At 49.3% G+C, this 20,366-nt stretch overlaps 1 protein-coding gene across 1 annotated transcript in view; it reads right to left on the bottom strand.

The window, feature by feature from the left end:
* The window catches only part of LOC131555056 (TOG array regulator of axonemal microtubules protein 2-like), a 45,363-nt gene that overhangs the window by 14,692 nt on the left and 10,305 nt on the right, over positions 1–20,366 (bottom strand). The window contains exons 3-7 of the mRNA XM_058800729.1: positions 15,180–15,389; positions 12,914–12,960; positions 9,583–9,601; positions 8,850–8,896; positions 645–792 (exon numbers count right to left, since the gene is read on the bottom strand). Of these exons, the coding sequence (XP_058656712.1) occupies positions 645–792; positions 8,850–8,896; positions 9,583–9,601; positions 12,914–12,960; positions 15,180–15,389 (471 nt within the window). The remainder of the gene's footprint in view (positions 1–644; positions 793–8,849; positions 8,897–9,582; positions 9,602–12,913; positions 12,961–15,179; positions 15,390–20,366) is intronic.

Genomic DNA, 20,366 nt, shown 5'->3' on the forward strand with positions numbered 1-20,366 from the left:
GCCAGTATTGCTGTGCTTCTGTTCTGTTCCAGAGGCAGGCAGGGGCAGTTCCCACAGAAAGTGCAGAGAGCCCTGCGTGATGGCCTCGGGCTGAGTGCTGCCTCCTGCGGGCCCTGCTGCCGCCCTCGGGCAGCGCTCACAGCCCTGCAGGCAGAGCCCCTCGGCCGGGATTCCCTCGGGAACGCTGCTGGCTCCTGGGGCTACAACAGAAGCCCGGCCTGGGGCTCCAGCACAGCTCCACAGCGCCAGCTCCTCAGCAGGGAGTGGCAGGAGAAGGATCTCTGGAGGTGAATTTTGTTTCTTCCAGGTTGCAGCCTGGTTGAAAAGCATTCTTTTGGCCTCACCTTCCCTGGAGACTGCTCTCCAGGAGAGAGTCTGAAGCCCCAGTGTACTTTGCAAGATAGAATTTTCTACTCTGAAAGAATTTAGAGGTGAAGCTGGGAAGCTGATATTCTCTTACTGACTCAGTGAGGCCATGGGCAAGACACTTCATGCCTCTGTATTTTTCTTTGGGAAACAGAATTAAATCCTGTGCAAGCTTCCACTCACATGCAAGAAGAACAGACCACCAGTCTGATTGCAACATTGTGCAAATGGCAAGCAAGTGGTCAAAAAGGACCACCACAAGTGTAGCCACCACTTACTTGTTTCAGCTGCATGCCTGGGCTCAACTGCCTTAGAAAGAAGCTTCAAGGATGTTTCCTTTTGTCTCCTCTTCATCTCCTTTTCCAAAAGCTCCATTTTCTTCCTCTGAATGTTCTTTTCAGCCAACTTGCCCAATGCATCACGGACCTAGGTGCAATGGAAATACATCAGAGACTGTAAGCAGAGACACACAAACCAGACACAACATCTCATCAGGAGCACAGAGTCCACAGAGTGCCATAGGCTTCAATGCAGCTCCATATACATTCCAGTAGTTTCAGAGGAGTGTCTCCAGTCCTCACCTTGGCAATTACACACAGTGAGGTGGAACACTGTAGTGCCGCAACCTTCCACTGCTGCAACTGCAATCTCTGCCAGGAAGCCCTGCTTGAAGCATGAAACTCATAGGAGTGCTCCAAGACAGATGAAGAGCTCACATGGCAGGGAGCAGGCAGTTCAGTTCCTACAGGCCATGGCAGGGAAATAAAAACCATGTGCAATACCCAGCAAGGAGGCCTAATGAGCTGTTGCTTAACACCCATGACCAGCAATTGCAGCTGTTTCTCACTTCCTGGCTTCTGAAGGACTCAGCTCTCAAGGACTTGGTCTCTGAGACCAGCAGACCAAAAGGAGGAGTATTGTGAGAACAAGTTGCAGAAGCATTGGTGCTCATGAGCAGAAAACTTGAGAGTGACAGGGCTGTGAGATGCAGCCACAAAGTGAACCAGGAAAAATCAAACCCTCCCATTTGATTTTGCAGCCTTGCTTACACTCAACATCAGAATCTTTGCTTCTCTGCTTCCAAGGATGCACTTTGCCCACATTCACTGATATGTAGCTTGCTCTGCCAACTTCTCTAAAACAGTCTTTGCACATAAAGAATGCTTCTGGCATGACCTTAGCACCATCTCCACACGAGTGACTGTGGCACCACTGGAAATGGCCAAGCAATTGCCCTGGAGTTGTCAAACGTATTCCCAAGAGAATCCCCATCTCCCAAGGAGTGGAAGATTGTGATTTTAGTGACATTTAGGGCCAAGCACGAAACAACCACTGGACAGGAACTCTGCTTATCCCTGTTCTTATCCCTTACCTTTCCAGAGCTGTCCCTCAGCTCTTTGTCCCTTGTAACACCACAGCTGCTGGGATGATCCATCTCCTTGGCCTGGCTCAGTGGGAGGCCTGGGAATGGAAGCAAAGGTTCCTGTAAATCTCTGGCAGATTTCAAGCTCCCAAAACTACCATGCTGGCCAAAAGGCAAGACAGGTTCCAGATTGCAGAACTCTCCTAAATTACAGAGATTGGGATTGAGAGCAGCAAGGCACAATGCCTAGAGCTTCTCCCAAGGGATGGGCTACTGGCAGCAGACATGACATTGCTCTGTTGGCCAGCAGACTGAAACCTGCTGCATGGCAAAGGCCTCAGCCCCTGCATGCTGGACAGCCTCTGTGTCTGAGAGAGAAGGGCAGAGATGGAGATTGCTCTTGACAGACATTCTTATCTGCCCTTATCACGCTGATTTCAGTAAACATCATCTTTCTGCTTCCGAGAAGAACTCCCAGTTTCTAATACGTGGGTGCATTTAGACCAACATTTTCTTCTCTCTGTTGGAATATTTCAGAGGACATTCAAAGACAAGCCTAGGGTTGCAGGAGTGAAACCCAAACGTAAATTGTGTTCTTGACGCTGGATAATTCATTTTCCCCAAGGATTTTCCTTCCCAGCTGTATGAGATTGGGCCACTTTGGGGCCAGCCCAACTAGAGGTTGATTTTCTTAACCCAAGTAGAACAATGGACCTCATTCTGGAACACTCTCCAATAGAGCTGCTAAAATTCTGAGAACTAATCATTCTATACAACAACTTGACAGAGGATAAAATCAGGCAGGAAAGTAGAAAAATAACAAAGCTGTAAATCCAGATTTTTTTTTTCCACTGCAGAATGGCCAGCTTAATAATAAATGAGAGTAAGATCTGGGTTTTGAGGAAAGAGGGGAATTCTGAATGGAAGGCAAGGTCTTGGAAGATAAGAGCATCTGGGAAGGTGGCAGGGAAACTACAGATCCCAGGGTAACCTCCTTGGGACCATTTTGCAGTCAGGTCTGCAAAATGGACACACAACATATAACAAAGACTGTGATGCAAACCTAAAGCATCTGAAGCTCCATATTTCAGGGGACAGACTTCCAGGAAACTTCTAAGCAGCTGCACAGGGAAACATGCTCCTGCTGGCAGAGACTTGAGGCAGGCCAGGGGAAAACCCTGAGCCACTTCCCCAGAGCTGCCACAGGCACAGCCTGGCCTCTGGGCTGCCCTGGGACAGCAGGGAGCCCAGAGCCCTGTGCTCTCCAGCAATGGCTCAGCTGCACATGCACCCTGCTGCTCCTCTCCCTGCCCCACAGCTCAGCAGCCCTACAGCTCCAGGGCCACTGGCAGCAGCACAGCTCCTTGCAGGGGGCACATGCAGGGCACAGCTGTTCCCTGCCAATGTGCACAGCCTCTCTGGGCTGCCACAAGAGCCTTCCTCCCACCAGATGGTGGCCCTGCTCCCACCTTACCTTTTTCTGAGGCTGAGCCGTGCTCCTGGGGCTCCTGGGCCAAGGCTCTGTGAGGTGGCCAGGAGCCCAGACCTCCATTCCCAAGGCTGGGTTCTGTTACAGGAATATCCAAACCAAAGAGGTCTTTGAGTTCCCTTGGGAACAGAGGCATCCCAGGTCCGATCTTACACTTAGAGCTCTCTTCCTCCTTTCTCTGGGCTTTTGCTGTAGGTTCAGAAGAAGCTGTCAACCAGGTACAAGAGAAGAAGTTAAATAATTGAACTCAGCCCTTCTAATGGGTGAGGAATTCAGGTGTATTTTTGTTACTAAAAAGATTGCTTAGTTTTTTATTTTATAGAGTGCTGCCCGTTGCCTCCCCACTACTACAGGATCCCTTTCCTTCCAAACACTTGGGAATTCACAGTGCTCTCTAGAATCTGACACTGGCAAGGAAGTCATTGCTTTCAAAATGAGCTTTTAAGGCCTTTGTTTCTGTATTTCTCACTCAATTCTAGGTCGGGTTCTGCAGTTTTGGGGATTTTTTATATTGCTCTTTACAACAAAGGAAGGTCTGGGACACAAACAATGGCACCACGTGTTAGAGCGAAAAGCAGCTTTGCTTTCTCCATTAGATGTGCCCAGTATTCTGTGAGCCTTTGTAGGGAACAAAGTGCTCATCCCAAAGTTCCACTTGCGCTCTACTTACTTCTTCCAGGGGTTTATTCTCTGCTTTCTTTTCACCACAGACACCCAAACCCAAATAAACACAACCTATCTCAAAACAATTCTGATCTTGGCTAATACTGACAATTCAAAATGTCCTTAATGGAAATAGCTGATGGCCAGTCATTCTGAAATACTCCCCAAAAGAGCTGTTAGAACTAGGAGAACTAATTCTTAACATGGCTTGACAGAGGATAAAATCGTGTGGCAGTCAAGCACTATGAGAAGAAAATCTCTCTTAAAACTGCATTCATTCACCCTGCAGAATGCGCAGGTCAGTAGCAAAAGTAAGACAGGAAAGGATTAATCACATAAGTCATGTGTAGTCCAGAATTAATGCAGAAAAAATGTCACCTTACTTACTGAATAATACTTCTCCCTAGCTGCATTAAGCATTGCTGCTGCAGATCAGCAATGAAGGAATCATTCCAAAGGGGCCATGAACAGGATTTGGCAGAAATAACCCTAAGTCAAGGAACCAGGGAATCTGATCCCTTTCTCTGCATCACCAGAATTATTTCTCCAAGTCTCATCTCTCCTATCATTACATGCCCAGAGATGCCAACAGAACAACAACAGTGTCAATGAGGCTTTCAACAGCATTGCCTGTCCCAGATGCACCAGAAACTGCATTTTGTCTGGCACAATTCCACTTGTCAGGGATCAGGCAAGGCAGGGACAGGCACAAGGCATCTCCAGCCCCAGCCTCAGCCTGCAACACTGACACAGGCAGACACAGCCAGGGAAGAGATTTGTCACTGTGAACCTGCCAGAGGTGGCTTTGGGGCTGTGCTGTCTGAGGGGGACAAACTCACACCCTGCCTATGCTGCATCCATTTGGAAGTCTTCTTCTCCTTCATTGGAAAAGTCAAAAGGACTTTCTATCATAGGAAGTTTCCCTAGTCCTCCCAGTGCAAAACCAGGCAATATCCGTGAGTCTCTTTCACATCTCAGAGGATTCAGCTCAGAAACAGCCCCAAGGAAAGCTTTTCTCCTTCAAGGGCAGGTGGAAGGAGTGAGAACATTCCTCAGTTCCGGCTAAATGCCTTCCTTTTCTAGTCTCATTTTGACACAAGAAATGCTACAGGGAGATAAGTCATGTGCAGGATGGAGAGGAATGTTTCCTTTTCCTGCACAGCATTTCCAGGACCCCAAGGCACCACTCCAGCTCCTGCCACTCAGCTCTTCACACTGACTGGAGGGATTTTCACTGCAACTCTGGAGAACTCTCCCAAAGGACTTGGCTCTGGGAGAGTCGACTCTGCTCATCAAGGAATGGAAACTTTCAAAATATTGTGTTTTAACCAAGCTTTCCAATTGTCACCTCAGAGTCAACACTAGAAAGGTCATTTGAGGACAGACATGCCCTGTACCTACCTGCATCTTCAAAGAAATTCTCTTCACTTCTGCTGCTGTATCCTGGCCTGGAGAAGATGGATGACAAAAGAAAATGTGAAGAGGTAGAAAGAGAAGGGAGGGAAGGGGTGTACCACGAAAGGAAGTGAACCTTCTCAGCATGGACACTTCTGTGAAGGAGGGGATGCAACACATAAACCCAAAATCGTACAGAGCAGGCCAAGCTCAGGCTGTTATAAAAGCCAAATCCAGCAGGGAACCCAGCCTGAGATGCTTTCTAGCCCTGCCTCCTCTTCCCCACCACCATCTCTGGGCTTGGGGCATTGCTGTTGGGTTTGACATTGGATGGGCAAAATGCTGAATACACAGAGGTTTGCCGGAATACATGGAACAGCTGACTGTGCAAAATGACCACAGTAGATGGAAGGGAGGAGTGAACAGCACACTGGAGCAGCAGACACCTTGGCTTACCTCATCTCCCAGGACTCCTGCAAATCCAGCTGGGGAGGGCTTGGCAGAGATCCCACAGCATTGTCAAGAGGGAGACTGCCTGCCTTGCGTATTGGGGGGATCAAAGGCAGTCCAAATGATGCCTTCTTCATTTCCCCACCACTGGGATATGGCAAGGAGGTCTGGAAAGAGTAGAACACAGTGCTCAGATGAAGCATCCTGCCTTGCCCACATCCATAACTCAAGACTTTTACATATGCCCTCGACTGGAACCTGGCAGGAATAAACAGGTCAAACTGATGGAGCAAATTGGCAGAGGATGGGGAATGGAAAGGGAACTGTTGAGGGAGAGACCGTGTCTCACATTTGACACCTCTCCCCCACTCCGTTCTCTCCTCTGCAAGTGTGCCTACATTCCCACCAGGCATCCACATGTTGTGGATAAACTGAAAATCTACCATACATGACTTTGCTTGGTGTCCTTACCTTATGTCCTTTTCTCTCTGAATTCTGCTCCTGCCTGCTTCTTCCAATATCATTGTCACCTATGCTACTTTTCCCTTTCCCTCCATCAAACATCTTGCTTGGCTTGATGGGAGAAGAGCTCTCTGGGATGGGAGGCAAGGACTTGGATGGAAGCAGTGAGGAGGGAAGTGTCGGTGGAAGACTCTTGGAAATACTGGAGTCAGTCAGGCCTGCAAAGTGGAGACACAAAACATAACAGAGCCCACTAAGTAAATCTAAAGCAACTGAAGCTCTGTATTTCATTGGACAGACTTCCAGGAAACTTCTAAGCAGCTGCACAGGGAAACATGCTCCTGCTGGCAGAGACTTGAGGCAGGCCAGGGGAAAACCCTGAGCCACTTCTCCAGAGCTGCCACAGGCACAGCCTGGCCTCTGGGCTGCCCTGGGACAGCAGGGAGCCCAGAGCCCTGTGCTCTCCAGCAATGGCTCAGCTGCACATGCACCCTGCTGCTCCTCTCCCTGCCCCACAGCTCAGCAGCCCTACAGCTCCAGGGCCACTGGCAGCAGCACAGCTCCTTGCAGGGGGCACATGCAGGGCACAGCTGTTCCCTGCCAATGTGCACAGCCTCTCTGGACTGCCACAAGAGCCTTCCTCCCAACAGAGAGCAGCTCAGATCCAACCTCACCTCTGTGTGAGGCTGAGCCATGCTCACAAGGCAAGATGTGAGTTGGGTGAACTCCCACCAATACAATCAATCCATCTCATGGATAAGGCATCCAAGAGGTTTTTGTACTATTCAGTAGATTGATGTGGTTTTATTTTTCATTAAATCAGCCTCACTACAATTCCTCTGAATGACATGGGGCTGGCAAGCCAGGAGAGAAGGCTTCTACAGCTGTACTTATGTGTTGCTCCTTGCTCATCTACTACTTTGAAATCCCTTTCGATCTAAACTGTTGGCAAACCCCAGTGGTGTCCAGAATTTGACAATTACACCTAGGAAGTAATTGCTTTCCCAAGCTACTGTTCATGGCCTTTGTTTCTCTAACTTCCACTCAGTTATAGGTCAGGTTTTGTTCATTTCTTTTATTTCTCTTGACAACAGAGGAAGTGCTTGCACATGGACAATGGCACCTCATGTTGGAAGAAGCTTTGCAATCCATATTACATATCCCCCAATATACAAGGAGTCTGTATCCGCAGGGAAAAAATCTGGCCATCCAATTGCAAATTGCCACTTTTGTTCTGCTTCACTGTTCCATGGGGTTTTTCCCTGCTTTCTTTCCCACAGACACAACTAAACCCAACATAAAACATGACCTGCCTCAAAACATTTCTGATCTTGGCTAATATTGACAATTCAAAATGTCCTTCATGGAAATCGCAGAGGGGAAGTCATGGTGAAATACTCTCCAGCTGAGCTGTTAACACTCAGAGAGTTAATTCTCTACATGGTTTCACAAAGGATAAAATCCTGTGGCATCCAAGCTGTTAGAGAGGAAGACCTATGTAAAAAATGGTATCTTTCCCTCTGTAAAATGTCCCAGTCAATAATATAGATGGAAAGGTAAGGATCAATGAGATAGGTCTTTCCTAGTCCAGAATTAAGCCAGCAAAATTGACGACTCCTTTTTAGAGCAACACCAATCTCCAGCTGCATTCAGCATTCCAGTTGCATACCAGCAATGAAGGAATCATGCCAAAGGCGCCATAACCAGGATTTGGCAGAACTAACGCTAAGCCAAGGAACCAGGGGATCTCATCCCTTTCTCTGCATCACCAGAATTATTTCTCCAAGTCCCATCTCTCCTATCATTACACACCCAGAAATGCCAAAGGAACAACAACAGTGTCAATGAGGCTTTCAACTTGAAAGCATTGCCTGTTCCAGATGCACCAGAAACTGCATTTTGTCTGGCACAATTCCACTTGTCAGGGATCAGGCAAGGCAGGGACAGGCACAAGACACAAGGCATCTCCTGCCCCAGCCTCAGCCTGCAACACTGACACAGGCAGACACAGCCAGGGAAGAGATTTGTCACTGTGAACCTGCCAGAGGTGGCTTTGGGCCTGTGCTGTCAGAGGATGACAAACTCACACCCTGCCTTGGCTGCATCCATTTGGAAGTCTCCTTCTCCTTCATTGGAAAAGTCAAAAGTACTTTCTGTCATAGGAGGTTTCCCTATTCGTCCCAGTGCAAAACCAGGCAATATCCGTGAGTCTCTTTCACATCTCAGAGGATTCAGCTCAGAAACAGCCCCAAGGAAAGCTTTTCTCCTTCGAGGGCAGGTGAAAGGAGTGGGAACATTCCTCAGTTCCGGCTAAATGCCTTCCTTTTCTAGTCTCATTTTGACACAAGAAATGCTACAGGGAGAAAAAAAGGCATGTGCAGGATGGAGAGGAATGTTTTTTTTTCAGCGCTGCATTTCCAGGACCCCAAGGCACCACTCCAGCTCCTGCTACTCAATGCTTCACACTTGAGGAGTTTTCCCTGCAACAACAGAGAACTCTCCCAGTGACTTGGGCTCTGGGAGAGTCCACTGAGCCCGTCAGGGAATTGAAATGAATTTAAGGAAATTGTTGAAAGAATGGGTTTTAACCAAGCTTGCCAAATGACACCTCTAAGTCAAGATTGCAGTGGTCAATTTAGAACAGACATGCGCTGTACCTACCTGAATGTTCAGAAGTCTTCTCTTGGCTTCTGCTGCTGGATCTTGGCCTGGAGAAAATGGAGTAAAAAGGACATATGGGGAGGTAGAAAGAGAAGAGAGGGAATGGGTTTACCATGAAAGGAAGCAAACCTTTTCGGCGTGGACACTTCTATGAAGGAGGGGATGCAACACATAAACCCAAAAGGATGCAAAGCTGATTAATTGTCCTTAAGACTACAGTTGCTGCAGTCACCCAGAGCAAGCCAAGCTCAGGCTGTTATAAAAGCCAAATCCAGCAGGGAACCCAGCCTGAGATGCTTTCTAGCCCTGCCTCCTCTTCCCCACCACCACCTCTGGGCTTGGGGCATTGCTGTTGGGTTTGACATTGGATGGGCAAAATGCTGAATACACAGAGGTTTGCCTGAATACATGGAACAGCTGACTGTGCAAAATGACCACAGTAGATGGAAGAAAGGGGTGAGCAGCACACTGGAGCAGCAGACACCTTGGCTTACCTCATCTCCCAGGACTCCTGCAAATCCAGCTGGGGAGGGCTTGGCAGAGGTCCCACAGCATTGTCAAGAGGGAGACTGCCTGCCTTGCGTATTGGGGGGATCAAAGGCAGTCCAAATGATGCCTTCTTCATTTCCCCACCACTGGGATATGGCAAGGAGGTCTGGAAAGAGTAGAACACAGTGCTCAGATGAAGCATCCTGCCTTGCCCTTGCCCACATCCATAACTCAAGACTTTTACATATGCCCTCGACTGGAACCTGGCAGGAATAAACAAGTCAAACGGATGGAGCAAATTGGCAGAGGATGGGGAATGGAAGGGGAACTGTTGAGGGAGAGACCGTGTCGCACATTTGACACCTCTCCCCTCCTGCTCCCTCCCCTGCAAGTGTGCCGACATTCCCACATGGCATTGACATTGACTGCCTCCACTGGCCTTTGGGATGGCATGGCAGTGGCTTTAGATCACTGTTCTGTCCCTGCCCCTAAGGTGGCTCACAGCCACTGCTGATCTCCAGCCATGGCCCCACAAAGCCATTCTGCAGGATGCCAAAACCTGCTTTCCTAAAGTCCCTCATCATTTCTTCTGCTGCTGCCCTTCCCTCCTGCAGTTCCCCAGCAGCCTCTGAGCCCAGATGCTGCTGAGCTCTAGGCATGCTGGCTGCTCTCCAGCTCCCACACATCCATCAGCTCAGGCTCACTGGCATTTAGCAAGTTCAGCAGAGCTCCCTGCCCTGCTGCTCTCTGCAAGCTCTCTGCCTGCCCAAGCTGCTCCAGGCCCCCATGCCATGGCCAGGAATGGGGCTGGAGGCACTGGGGCAGATGCACACCCATCCTTAGTATCCCATCATTTCTGGCCCAGCTAAAGAGCCAAATCAGGACCTGTTCTAACTTGACTAAAAGGGTCAGTTCCTGTAAGGGCAAAAAGTCTCAGAGCTTTGCCAACAGCACATAAACTGAAAATTTACCACACTGGACTTTGCTTGGTCTCCTTACCTGACATCCATTTCCCTCTGAAGTGAGCCCTTTCCTTCTAATCTCTTCCTCACAGCCAGTGCCAGGTTTCCCAGTCTCCTGCTCTCTACTCCATATCTTGCTTGCCATGGGAGAAAGAGAGCTCTTGGGGAAGGGAAGCAAAGGCTTGGAGGGAAGGAGCATAGAGGGACTTGCCAGGGAAAACTTCTTTGCAAGAGGATAGGCAGTCAGGCCTGCAAAGTGGAGACAAAATGGATCAGAGCCTGCAATGCAAACCTGAAGCTCTGTATTTCATGGGACAGATTCCTTGGAAGCTTCTAAACTGCTGAACAGGGAAACATGCTCTGAATGGTAGCAACTTGAATCAGGCCAGGGGAAAACCCTGAGCCACTTCCCCAGAGCTGCCACAGGCACAGCCTGGCCTCTGGGCTGCCCTGGGACAGCAGGGAGCCCAGAGCCCTGTGCTCTCCAGCAATGGCTCAGCTGCACATGCACCCTGCTGCTCCTCTCCCTGCCCCACAGCTCAGCAGCCCTACAGCTCCCTTCAATGTTCACCTTTTCCTTCAATTGTCCTTCCTTTTCTGGTAGAATCCATCTTCAAACCCGTGCTTCTGCCAGGCAGAAGTGTCAGGGTTTGAATCTGGGATGGCTCTCGGAGTTGGCAGCGACGGGAGCTCGGTCCCAGCCTCAGAACAAGGCCGGGTGACTCCAATCGCCGGCGCTCAGCACACAGAGGCAGAGCCAGACGCGCCTGCTGCCGCTGGGGCCGTGTCCAGCACAACCTGCACCAGCCCAGCCTGGGGCTGCCCCTTTGTGACACGCTGCCCATGCTTCTCTTGTTTCCATGGCTGCAAAACCCCACCCCAACTCCATCCCCTTCCATTCCCTTCCCTAGGCCAGCCTGGCCCGGCCTGAGGCTTTCACACTCTCTGGGATGTAGACCCTCTCCAAAGCTTCTTTTCAAGGCCTCTCTTTCTGTACTTCCCACTCAGTTCTGGGTTGCAGCTTATTGGTGTGGGATTTTGTTTCATTCTCTTCACATCAAACAAAGAGGAGGGACACAAACAATGGCACTAGACAGTGGAAGTAAAAGAAGCTTTGCACTCCCCAGTAGATGTCCCCAGAATTCAGTTGGCCAAAAGCTGTTGGCTCTCTGAGTATGCAAACGTTCCTCTTTTGCTGTGCATCCTTGTTCTAGGGGTTTATTCTCTGCTTTCTTTTCAGCAGAGACACCCAAACCGAAATAAACACAACCAATCTCAAAACAATTTTGATCTTGGCTAATACTGTCAATTGTAAATGTCCTTAATGGAAAGAGCTGATGGCAAGTCATTCTGAAATACTCTCCAACACAGCTTGTGGAACTAGGAGAGCTAATTCTTTACATGGCTTCTCAAATGATAAAATCATCTGGCAGTCAAGCACTGTGAGAAGAAATCCTGTCTAAAAATGGGATTGCTTGCCCTCTGTAAAATGTCCCAGTCAGTAATAAAAGTGAGAAAGCCATGGATTAATGAGAGAAGTCATTCCAAGTGAAGAATTATTCCAGAAAAAAATTTAACTTCTTCAATGAGCAGTACTTCTCCCTAGCTGCATTAAGCATTCCAGCTGCAGATCAGCAATGAAGGAATCATTCCAAAGGCGCCATAACCAGGATTTGGCCGAACTAACGCTAAGCCAAGGAACCAGGGAATCTCATCCCTTTCTCTGCATCACCAGAATTATTTCTCCAAGTCCCATCTCTCCTATCATTACACACCCAGAAATGCCAAAGGAACAACAACAGTGTCAATGAGGCTTTCAACTTGAAAGCATTGCCTGTTCCAGATGCACCAGAAACTGCATTTTGTCTGGCACAATTCCACTTGTCAGGGATCAGGCAAGGCAGGGACAGGCACAAGGCATCTCCTGCCCCAGCCTCAGCCTGCAACACTGACACAGGCAGACACAGCCAGGGAAGAGATTTGTCACTGTGAACCTGCCAGAGGTGGCTTTGGGCCTGTGCTGTCAGAGGATGACAAACTCATACCCTGCCTATGCTTCATCCATTTGGAAGTCTCCTTCTCCTTCACTGGAAAAGTCAAAAGGACTTTCTATCATAAGAGGTTTCCCTAGTCCTCCCAGTGCAAAACCAGGCAATGTCCATGAATCTCCTTCACATCTCAAAGGGTTCAGATCAGAAACTACCCCAAGGAAAGCTTTTCTACTACAAGAGCAGCTGGAAGGATTCAGAACATTTCTCATTTCCTGATAAATGACTTCCTTTTCTCTACTAATTCTGACATTATAAAGGCTACAGGGAGAAAAAAGGCATGTGCAGGATGGAGAGGAATGTTTTCTTTTCCTTCACAGCATTTCCAGGACCCCAAGGTACCACTCCAGCTCCTGCCACTCAACACTTCACCTGGAGGAATTTTCACTGCTCCACAAGAATGCACCCAGGGACTGGGATCTGGGAGAATCCACTGAGCCCGTCAAGGAATTGAAACAAATTCAAAGAAATTTTTAAAACAATGAGTTTCAACTGAGCTTTCCAAATGTAACCTCTGAGATCAGATACACATGGCTATTTTAGAACAGACATGTCCTGCACATACCTGCATGTTCAGAGAGCTTCTCTTGTCTTCTGCTGCTGGATCTTGGCCTGGAGAAAATGGAGGACAGAAGAACATATGAGGAGGTAGAAAGAGAAAGGAGGGAATGGGTGTACCATGAAAGGAGACAAACCTACTTAGCATGGTAACTTCTATGAAGTAGGGAATGCAACACATAAACCCAAAAGGGTGCAAAGCTGATTAATTGTCCTTAAGCTTTCAGTTGCTGCAGTCACACAGACCTGGCCAAGCTCTGGCTGAAACACATCAGTCATTCTTCAACTTGCACCAGAACTCTCCAGTTCTGCTGCCTCTCCTTTTGGAGCCAAGTGGCTCCTGCAGCCTCTCTGAAGCAGCAAGAGCTGCTGGGCTCCGATACCAGTTTGGATGGAGGGCTACTTTTGTACTTCTCACAAAGTTTGACTTGGCCTGCTCGTGCCTCACCCTGGTGACAGCCTTGTGCTATGCTTGGGCAGAGCACTGCTGTCTCCTGAGAATGATTTTACACCTCCTGGCTCTTTCCAGAACAAAATGGCTTTTTCCAACTCAGCTGCTAGGGAAGAATATTCATGTTGCACTTTCAAAGCCCTGCCAAAGATTTTCAATTGGAATGATACTTCTGTGGCTCCCTCTTAATGGTTATCCCTCAGAAAAGCGTCACAGCTACATTTTATCACACATATCCAAGCTAATATCTTTCCATCAGGTACAGTCCTAGAACTCTTCTCTAGCACCTTGCCCTCTTTGATCTTAAGCCCAGATCTCAACATTAAACATCAATCAGATTATACATCTGCATCCCAAAAGTTATCAGGGATCTCATTTCACAGTGGAGGCCCAGGCACAGAGAAATTACACCAGATGAATACAGAAGCAGAACCTGAATTTGCAGACACCTCTCCAGGAGCCAACATTTGCCCATGCATATTCTCCTGGCTGAAGAATTTAACAGTCAAGGATCTCAGCATCCAAAGTTCTGCAGGATCCAGGCCCATGCAAAACAGTTCCCAAATGACCCCACAAAAATTACAGAGGTAATCAAGAGCCAAATCCAGCAGGGGACCCTTCTGGAGGTGCTTTGAAGCCCTGCCTGCTCTTCCCCAACACCACCTGTGCTCTTGGAGAATTGCTGTTGAGTTTGACATTGGATGGGCAAAATGCTGAATACACAGAGGCTTGCCTGAATGGGAGACTGTGCAAAATGTCCACAGGAGAAGGGAAGAGTGAGGTGAACAGCACACTGGAGCAGCAGACACCTTGGCTTACCTCATCTCCCAGGACTCCTGCAAATCCACGTGGGGAGAGCTTTTCACAGATCCCGCAGCACTGCCAACATTGAGACTTCCTGTCTTGTGAATTGGGGGGATCAAAGGCAGTCCAAATGATGCCTTCTTCATTTCCCCACCAATGGCATATGGCAAGGAAGCCTGGAAAAAGTAGAACACAGTGCTCAGATGAAGCATCCTGCCTTGCCCCCAGTCCTCCCTCAGGACATTTACATTTGCCCTCAACTGGGACCTGGCAGGAATAAACAAGTCAAACTGATGGAGCAGATTGGCCCAGCACGAGGAATGCAAAGGGACGTGGTGAGGGAGAGATCATGTCCCACATTCAACACCTCTTCCCTCCTGCCCCCTCCTCTGCAAGTGCGCCTACATTCCCATTGACATCATGATGTTTTGGGGCGCCACTGCCTCCACTGGCCTTTGGGATGGCATGGCTGTGGCTTTAGATCACTGTTCTCTCCCTGCCCCTAAGGTGGCTCACAGCCACTGCTGATCTCCAGCCATGGCCCCACAAAGCCAATCTGCAGGATGCCAAAACCTGCTTTTCTAAAGTCCCTCATCATTTCTTCTGCTGCTGCCCTTCCCTCCTACAGTTCCCCAGCAGCCTTTGAGCCCAGATGCTGCTGAGCTCTCGGCATGCTGGCTGCTCTCCAGCTCCCACACATCCATCAGCTCAGGCTCACTGGCATTTAGCAAGTTCAGCAGAGCTCCCTGCCCTGCTGCTCTCTGCAAGCTCTCTGCCTGCCCAAGCTGCTCCAGGCCCCCATGCCATGGCCAGGAATGGGGCTGGAGGCACTGGGGCAGATGCACACCCATCCTTAGTATCCCATCATTTCTGGCCCAGCTGAAGAGCCAAATCAGGACCTGTTCTAACTTGACTAAAAGGGTCAGTTCCTGTACGGGCAAAAAGTCTCAGAGCTCTGCCAACAGCACATAAACTGAAAATTTACCACACTGGACTTAACTGGCTCTCCTTACCTTACATTCTTTTTCCTCTGAAGTGATCACCTTTTTCATTCTACTCTCCTCATCCAAGCCGATGCCAGGTTTCCCACTCTCCTGCTCTCCGTGGCACATCTTGCTTGCCTTGATAGAAGGAGAGCTCTTGGAGATGGGAGGCAATGGCTTGGAGGGAAGGAGCATGGACGGACTGGCCAGAGAAAACCTCTTGGCAAGAGGATAGCCAGTCAGGCCTGCAAAGTGGAGACACAAAATGGATCAGAGCCTGCAATGCAAGCCTAAAGCATCTGAAGCTCTGTATTTCATTGAGACAGATTCCTTGGAAGCTTCTAAACAGCTGCACAGAGAAACATGGTCATTGCCACCAGACCCTTTAATCAGGCTGAGGGAAAACCCTGAGCCACTTCCCCAGAGCTACCACAGGAACAGCCTGGCCTCTGGGCTGCCCTGGGACAGCAGGGAGGACACAGGAGCCTCACCTCTGTGTGAGGCTGAGCCATGCTCACAAGGCAAGAAATGAGTTCAGTGAACTCCCACTTTTTCATCAACATCTCTAATGGGTGAGACAGTCAAGGGGTTTTCTTCATTTTTGAGACAATTTCTTTGGTTTTATTTTTCCCAGAACTAGCCTGTGTTTAATTCCTCTGAACTATATTCAGTTAGCAAGTTTGAAAGATGGAAGGCTCCAATGGTAAGAGGGGAAAAAAGATTCCTTCTTGAGGTTGGCCTTGTCTGAATCCACAAGAGAAACCCACACAGCTGTGACTGCTACTCTGAAAACCACAAAGACCTCTCTGCAAGCAGGCAGGCCTTATTGGTGTTTCTGTAGCACCTTAATACCATCCTCAACGTTAGACCCGATCAGCAAGCAGAGGAAGAACACAACATTTATCTATAGTGAGACCAGACATTGATGGCAGAGAAAGCAACAGGATTTGAATCGCATGACCATGTCCAATTTGGGGTCAGCTGTGGCCACAGACCCTGTCCTGGCAGACAGAAGGATTCATTTGGCCACTGACAAAAAGGAGAAAGCAGCATAAACTAATGAGACAATGTTGGGATGCCATGGGTGTCCTTGCAGGATCATCTGTAGCTGTCAGACACCTACTCTGACACAGAGCCACCACTGACACTATGGACCAGTTTTCCCTGAAATCTGGGGGGACCTTCTTTCCATTTACTCCAGCCTTTTAGATCCCTTCCATCCTCACCTTTTCCTTCAATGATCTTTCCTTTTCTAGTAGAATCCATCTTCAAACCCGTGCTTCTGCCAGGCAGAAGTGTCAGGGTTTGAATCTGGGATGGCTCTCGGAGTTGGCAGCGACGGGAGCTCGGTCCCAGCCTCAGAACAAGGCCGGGTGACTCCAGTCGCCGGCGCTCGGCACACAGAGGCAGAGCCAGACGCGTCTGCTGCCGCTGGGGCCGTGTCCAGCACAACCTGCACCAGCCCAGCCTGGGGCTGCCCCTTTGTGACACGCTGCCCATGCTTCTCTCGTTTCCATGGCTGCAAAACCCCACCCCAACTCCATCCCCTTCCATTCCCTTCCCAAGGCCAGCCAGCCCTAAGCCCAGCCTGGCCAGGCCTGAGGCTTTCACACGGTCTAGGATGTAGACCCTTTCCAAAGTTACTTTGCAAGGCCTTTCATTCTGTACTTCCCACTCAGTTCTGGGTTGCAGCTTATTGGTGTGCGATTTTGTTTAATTCTCTTCACATCAAACAAAGTGGTGAGACACAAACAATGGCACCGGGCAGTGGAAGTAGAAACAGCTTTGAACTCCCTGGTGGATGGCCCCAAAACTCAGTTGGCCAAGAGCTGTATGTTCCTTTTTGCTCCACTTCATTGTTCCAGAGCTTTATTCTCTTCTTTCTTTATTGCAGAGACACCCATAAACATGATCTGCCTCAAAACATTTCTGATCCTGGCAGTTCCTGACAATTCCAAATTTTCTTAATGGAAATAGCACGGGGCAGGTCATTCTAAATCACTCCTCAACAGAGCAGATCAAACTAATCATCCTTGATTTGGATGAACTAAGCCTGAGCCATGGGACCTGTGGGTCTGATCCCTTTTTCTGCATCTGCAAAATTATTTCTTCAAGTCTCATCTCTCCTATCTATTCAAAGAACCTTTGCACTCTGCATCAGATGCCCCCAGTGTTCAGTGGGCTGATATAATCAGCTTTGGTACACACTCTGCCCCCTGAGCCCAGCAGCATTGCTGGGACCCTGCAGCACCACTGCAGGCCAGCGTGCTCCAGGCACAGCTGCAGGAAGGAGTTTGCAACAAGTCCTGGCTGAAGGAGTCTCCAGGCTGCCGCAGCCCTTCCCCTGCGGCGGGATCATCCCTCGCTGCCGTGGGGCTGACGGGCTCTGTGCAGATGAGCGTCTCCTCCGTGTGCTGCTGCTGCTGGGCTGATCCAGCTGCTGCTGCCTTCCCCCACAGCTGGATCAGGAGCCTGCCTGGGAAAATAACACTGCCAGTGCCTGTGCCAGCCACCGATCCCTGCCAGGACCCTTGCACACAGGGCATCCTGCCCACCAAACTGCTCCACTCAGGGGATGTCAGAATGTCACAGACATCTTTGTGTGAAAATCCTTTTCTTTAGGATTTTTCCTTCTGAGAAGCTAAGAGGCCTCAGAGACAAAATGTAAACAATGATTATCTGCTGCTGTGGAATGCAACAGGTGGGTCTGTGATTGGTCTTGCGTGGATGTTTTGATTTAGTGACCACTCACAGCAGAGCTGGCTCTCTCTCTGTCCGAGCCACAGATCTTTGTTATTCATTCTTTTCTTTTCTATTCTTAGCTTAGCTACCTTCTGAGAGAAAACCTTTCCTTCTATTTCTTCTTAGTATAGTTATAATGTAATATATATATATCATAAAATAAGAAATCAAGCCTTCTGAACATGGAGTCAACATTCTTGTCTCTTCCCTCATCCAAGAACCCCTGTGAAAACTGTCACATCAGAACACATCAAAATACATTCAAACGATGTGTTTTCCACATTCTGGCAAAACCATGGCCATATGTTGGAGGCAGACTGCTGTTGGCAGAATGGGGGAAGCCCCAGCAGCTGTTCTGCCCATGGCTGGATGGCCACGGCAGCAGAGGCAAGTCTCCCACCGTGCCCACTGCTGTGGGACCCAGCGCTTTGGGCTTGTTCCCACTGAACCTGCTGCTGCAGCAGCAGCATCACTTCACACATTTGATAACAAAGAGTTGGAATGGCACACAGGACTTGCCCCAAGAGCTACAAAATTTTTTTAAAAAGAGCAGGGGATAGGGGAGTTGGAATACTCAGTTCCTTTTTAATACAAGCATACCTGGATTTAAGCAGGGACACTGGGCTAATCATACTGGGGACTGCTTTGCAAGCCTTGTCTCTACCAATTCCCAGCAGTCCGCAAGCAATTTTCACTACAAAGGGGTATATAAGATTTTACAACACCTCCATGAGCAAGTCTGAGCCAGAAGTCAAAGCACAAGACAAATACTCCCAAATCTGCCACCACTGGGGAAAGGAAAGAGAAAAGTAGATTAAACAAGTGCCCTTGCAGCTGAATTGCCTGCATTTATCCCATGGTCCAACAAAAGCACCTTAATTCAAACACACAGCTTAAGATCAAGGAATAAAAGTGTTTTGAGGGCATTTAACACCTGATTTCTATTACTTTCAAGGAGAGGTGAATGTTAAATCCCTTAAAAACACACATGCAGGTCTGTTTGGGACTGCATCCTTCAAAAGCACAAATGGAGGTTTAGAATTGCAGGACTGTTTCCATTGGAAAAGACCTTTAAGGTCATCGAGTCCTTCCAATAACCTGAGACCCCTGACACTGCCAAGGCCACCACTGAAGCATCACCCAGGACAGGATTGGCCTTCTGGGCCACCTGGGCACACCTGGCTCACGTTCAGCCACTGCCAACCAGCACCCCCAGGTCCTCCTCTGCTGGGCACCTTTCCAGCCCCTCTGCCCCCAGCCTGTGGCCTTCCGTGGGGCTGCTGTGGCCCAAGGGCAGGACAGGGCACTTCACCTTGTTGAACCTCATGCAAGTGGCCTCAGCCCATGATCCAGCCTGTCCTGATCTCTCTGCAGACTTCCTGCCCTCCAGCAGATCAACACTCCCACCCAGCCTGGCATTGTCTGTAAACTGCCTGAGGTGCCCTTGATCCTCCCCTCCACATCATTGACAAAGATGTGAATCACAGCTGGCCCCAGTGCTGAAACCTGGGGAACACCCCTTGTGACCAGGTGCCAGCTGGATTTAATTCCACTGAATTCCACCACTCCCTGGGCCCAGCCATCCTGACAGTTTTTACCCAGGGAAGAGTTCATTCAGTTCTTCAGGCTTTTCCTCAGCCTTTGTTCCGTGTTTCCCCCCATGTCCAGGAGAAGACAGAGCTTCTCCTTAGACCTCCATTCATTGCTGATGTATTTACAGAAACATTTTTATCCTCTTTGCAATTTTCTTGGAAGAAATTCTCAACAGTGAGGCCGGTGAGGCACTGGGAACAAGTCGCCCAGAGGAGCTGTGGATGCCTAAGGAAGAGTGTTAGGTGAGCATGGCTCAGCCTCACACCGATGTGAGGTTGGATCTGAGCTGCTCTCTGGTGGGAGAAAGAGTCTTGTGGCAGTCCAGAGAGGCTGTGCACATTGGCAGGGAACAGCTGTGCCCTGCATGTGCCCCCTGCAAGGAGCTGTGCTGCTGCCAGTGGCGCTGGAGCTGTAGGGCTGCTGAGCTGTGGGGCAGGGAGAGGAGCAGCAGGGTGCATGTGCAGCTGAGCCATTGCTGGAGAGCACAGGGCTCTGGGCTCCCTGCTGTCCCAGGGCAGCCCAGAGGCCAGGCTGTGCCTGTGGCAGCTCTGGGGAAGTGGCTCAGGGTTTTCCCCTGGCCTGCCTCAAGTGTCTGCCAGCAGGAGCATGTTTCCCTGTGCAGCAGTTAAGAAGTTTCCAAGGAATGTGTATCATGAAATATGGAGCTTCAGGTGCTTTAGGTTTGCATTCAAGCCTCTGTCACATTTTGTGTCTCCCCTTTGCAGATCTGACTGCCTACAGTCTTACCAAGAAGTTTTCTCTGGACACTTCCAATGTTCTCCTTGCCTCCCATCCAGAAGAGCTCTCTATCCCCCAAGCTCAGGAAGAAGCTGCTGGCTGTCCGTAGAGTGTTTGAAGAATAGGATTTATATTTCGGTTTCATAGTT

This window comes from Ammospiza caudacuta, chromosome 3 (assembly GCF_027887145.1).
Source record: "Ammospiza caudacuta isolate bAmmCau1 chromosome 3, bAmmCau1.pri, whole genome shotgun sequence".
NCBI lineage: Eukaryota > Metazoa > Chordata > Aves > Passeriformes > Passerellidae > Ammospiza > Ammospiza caudacuta.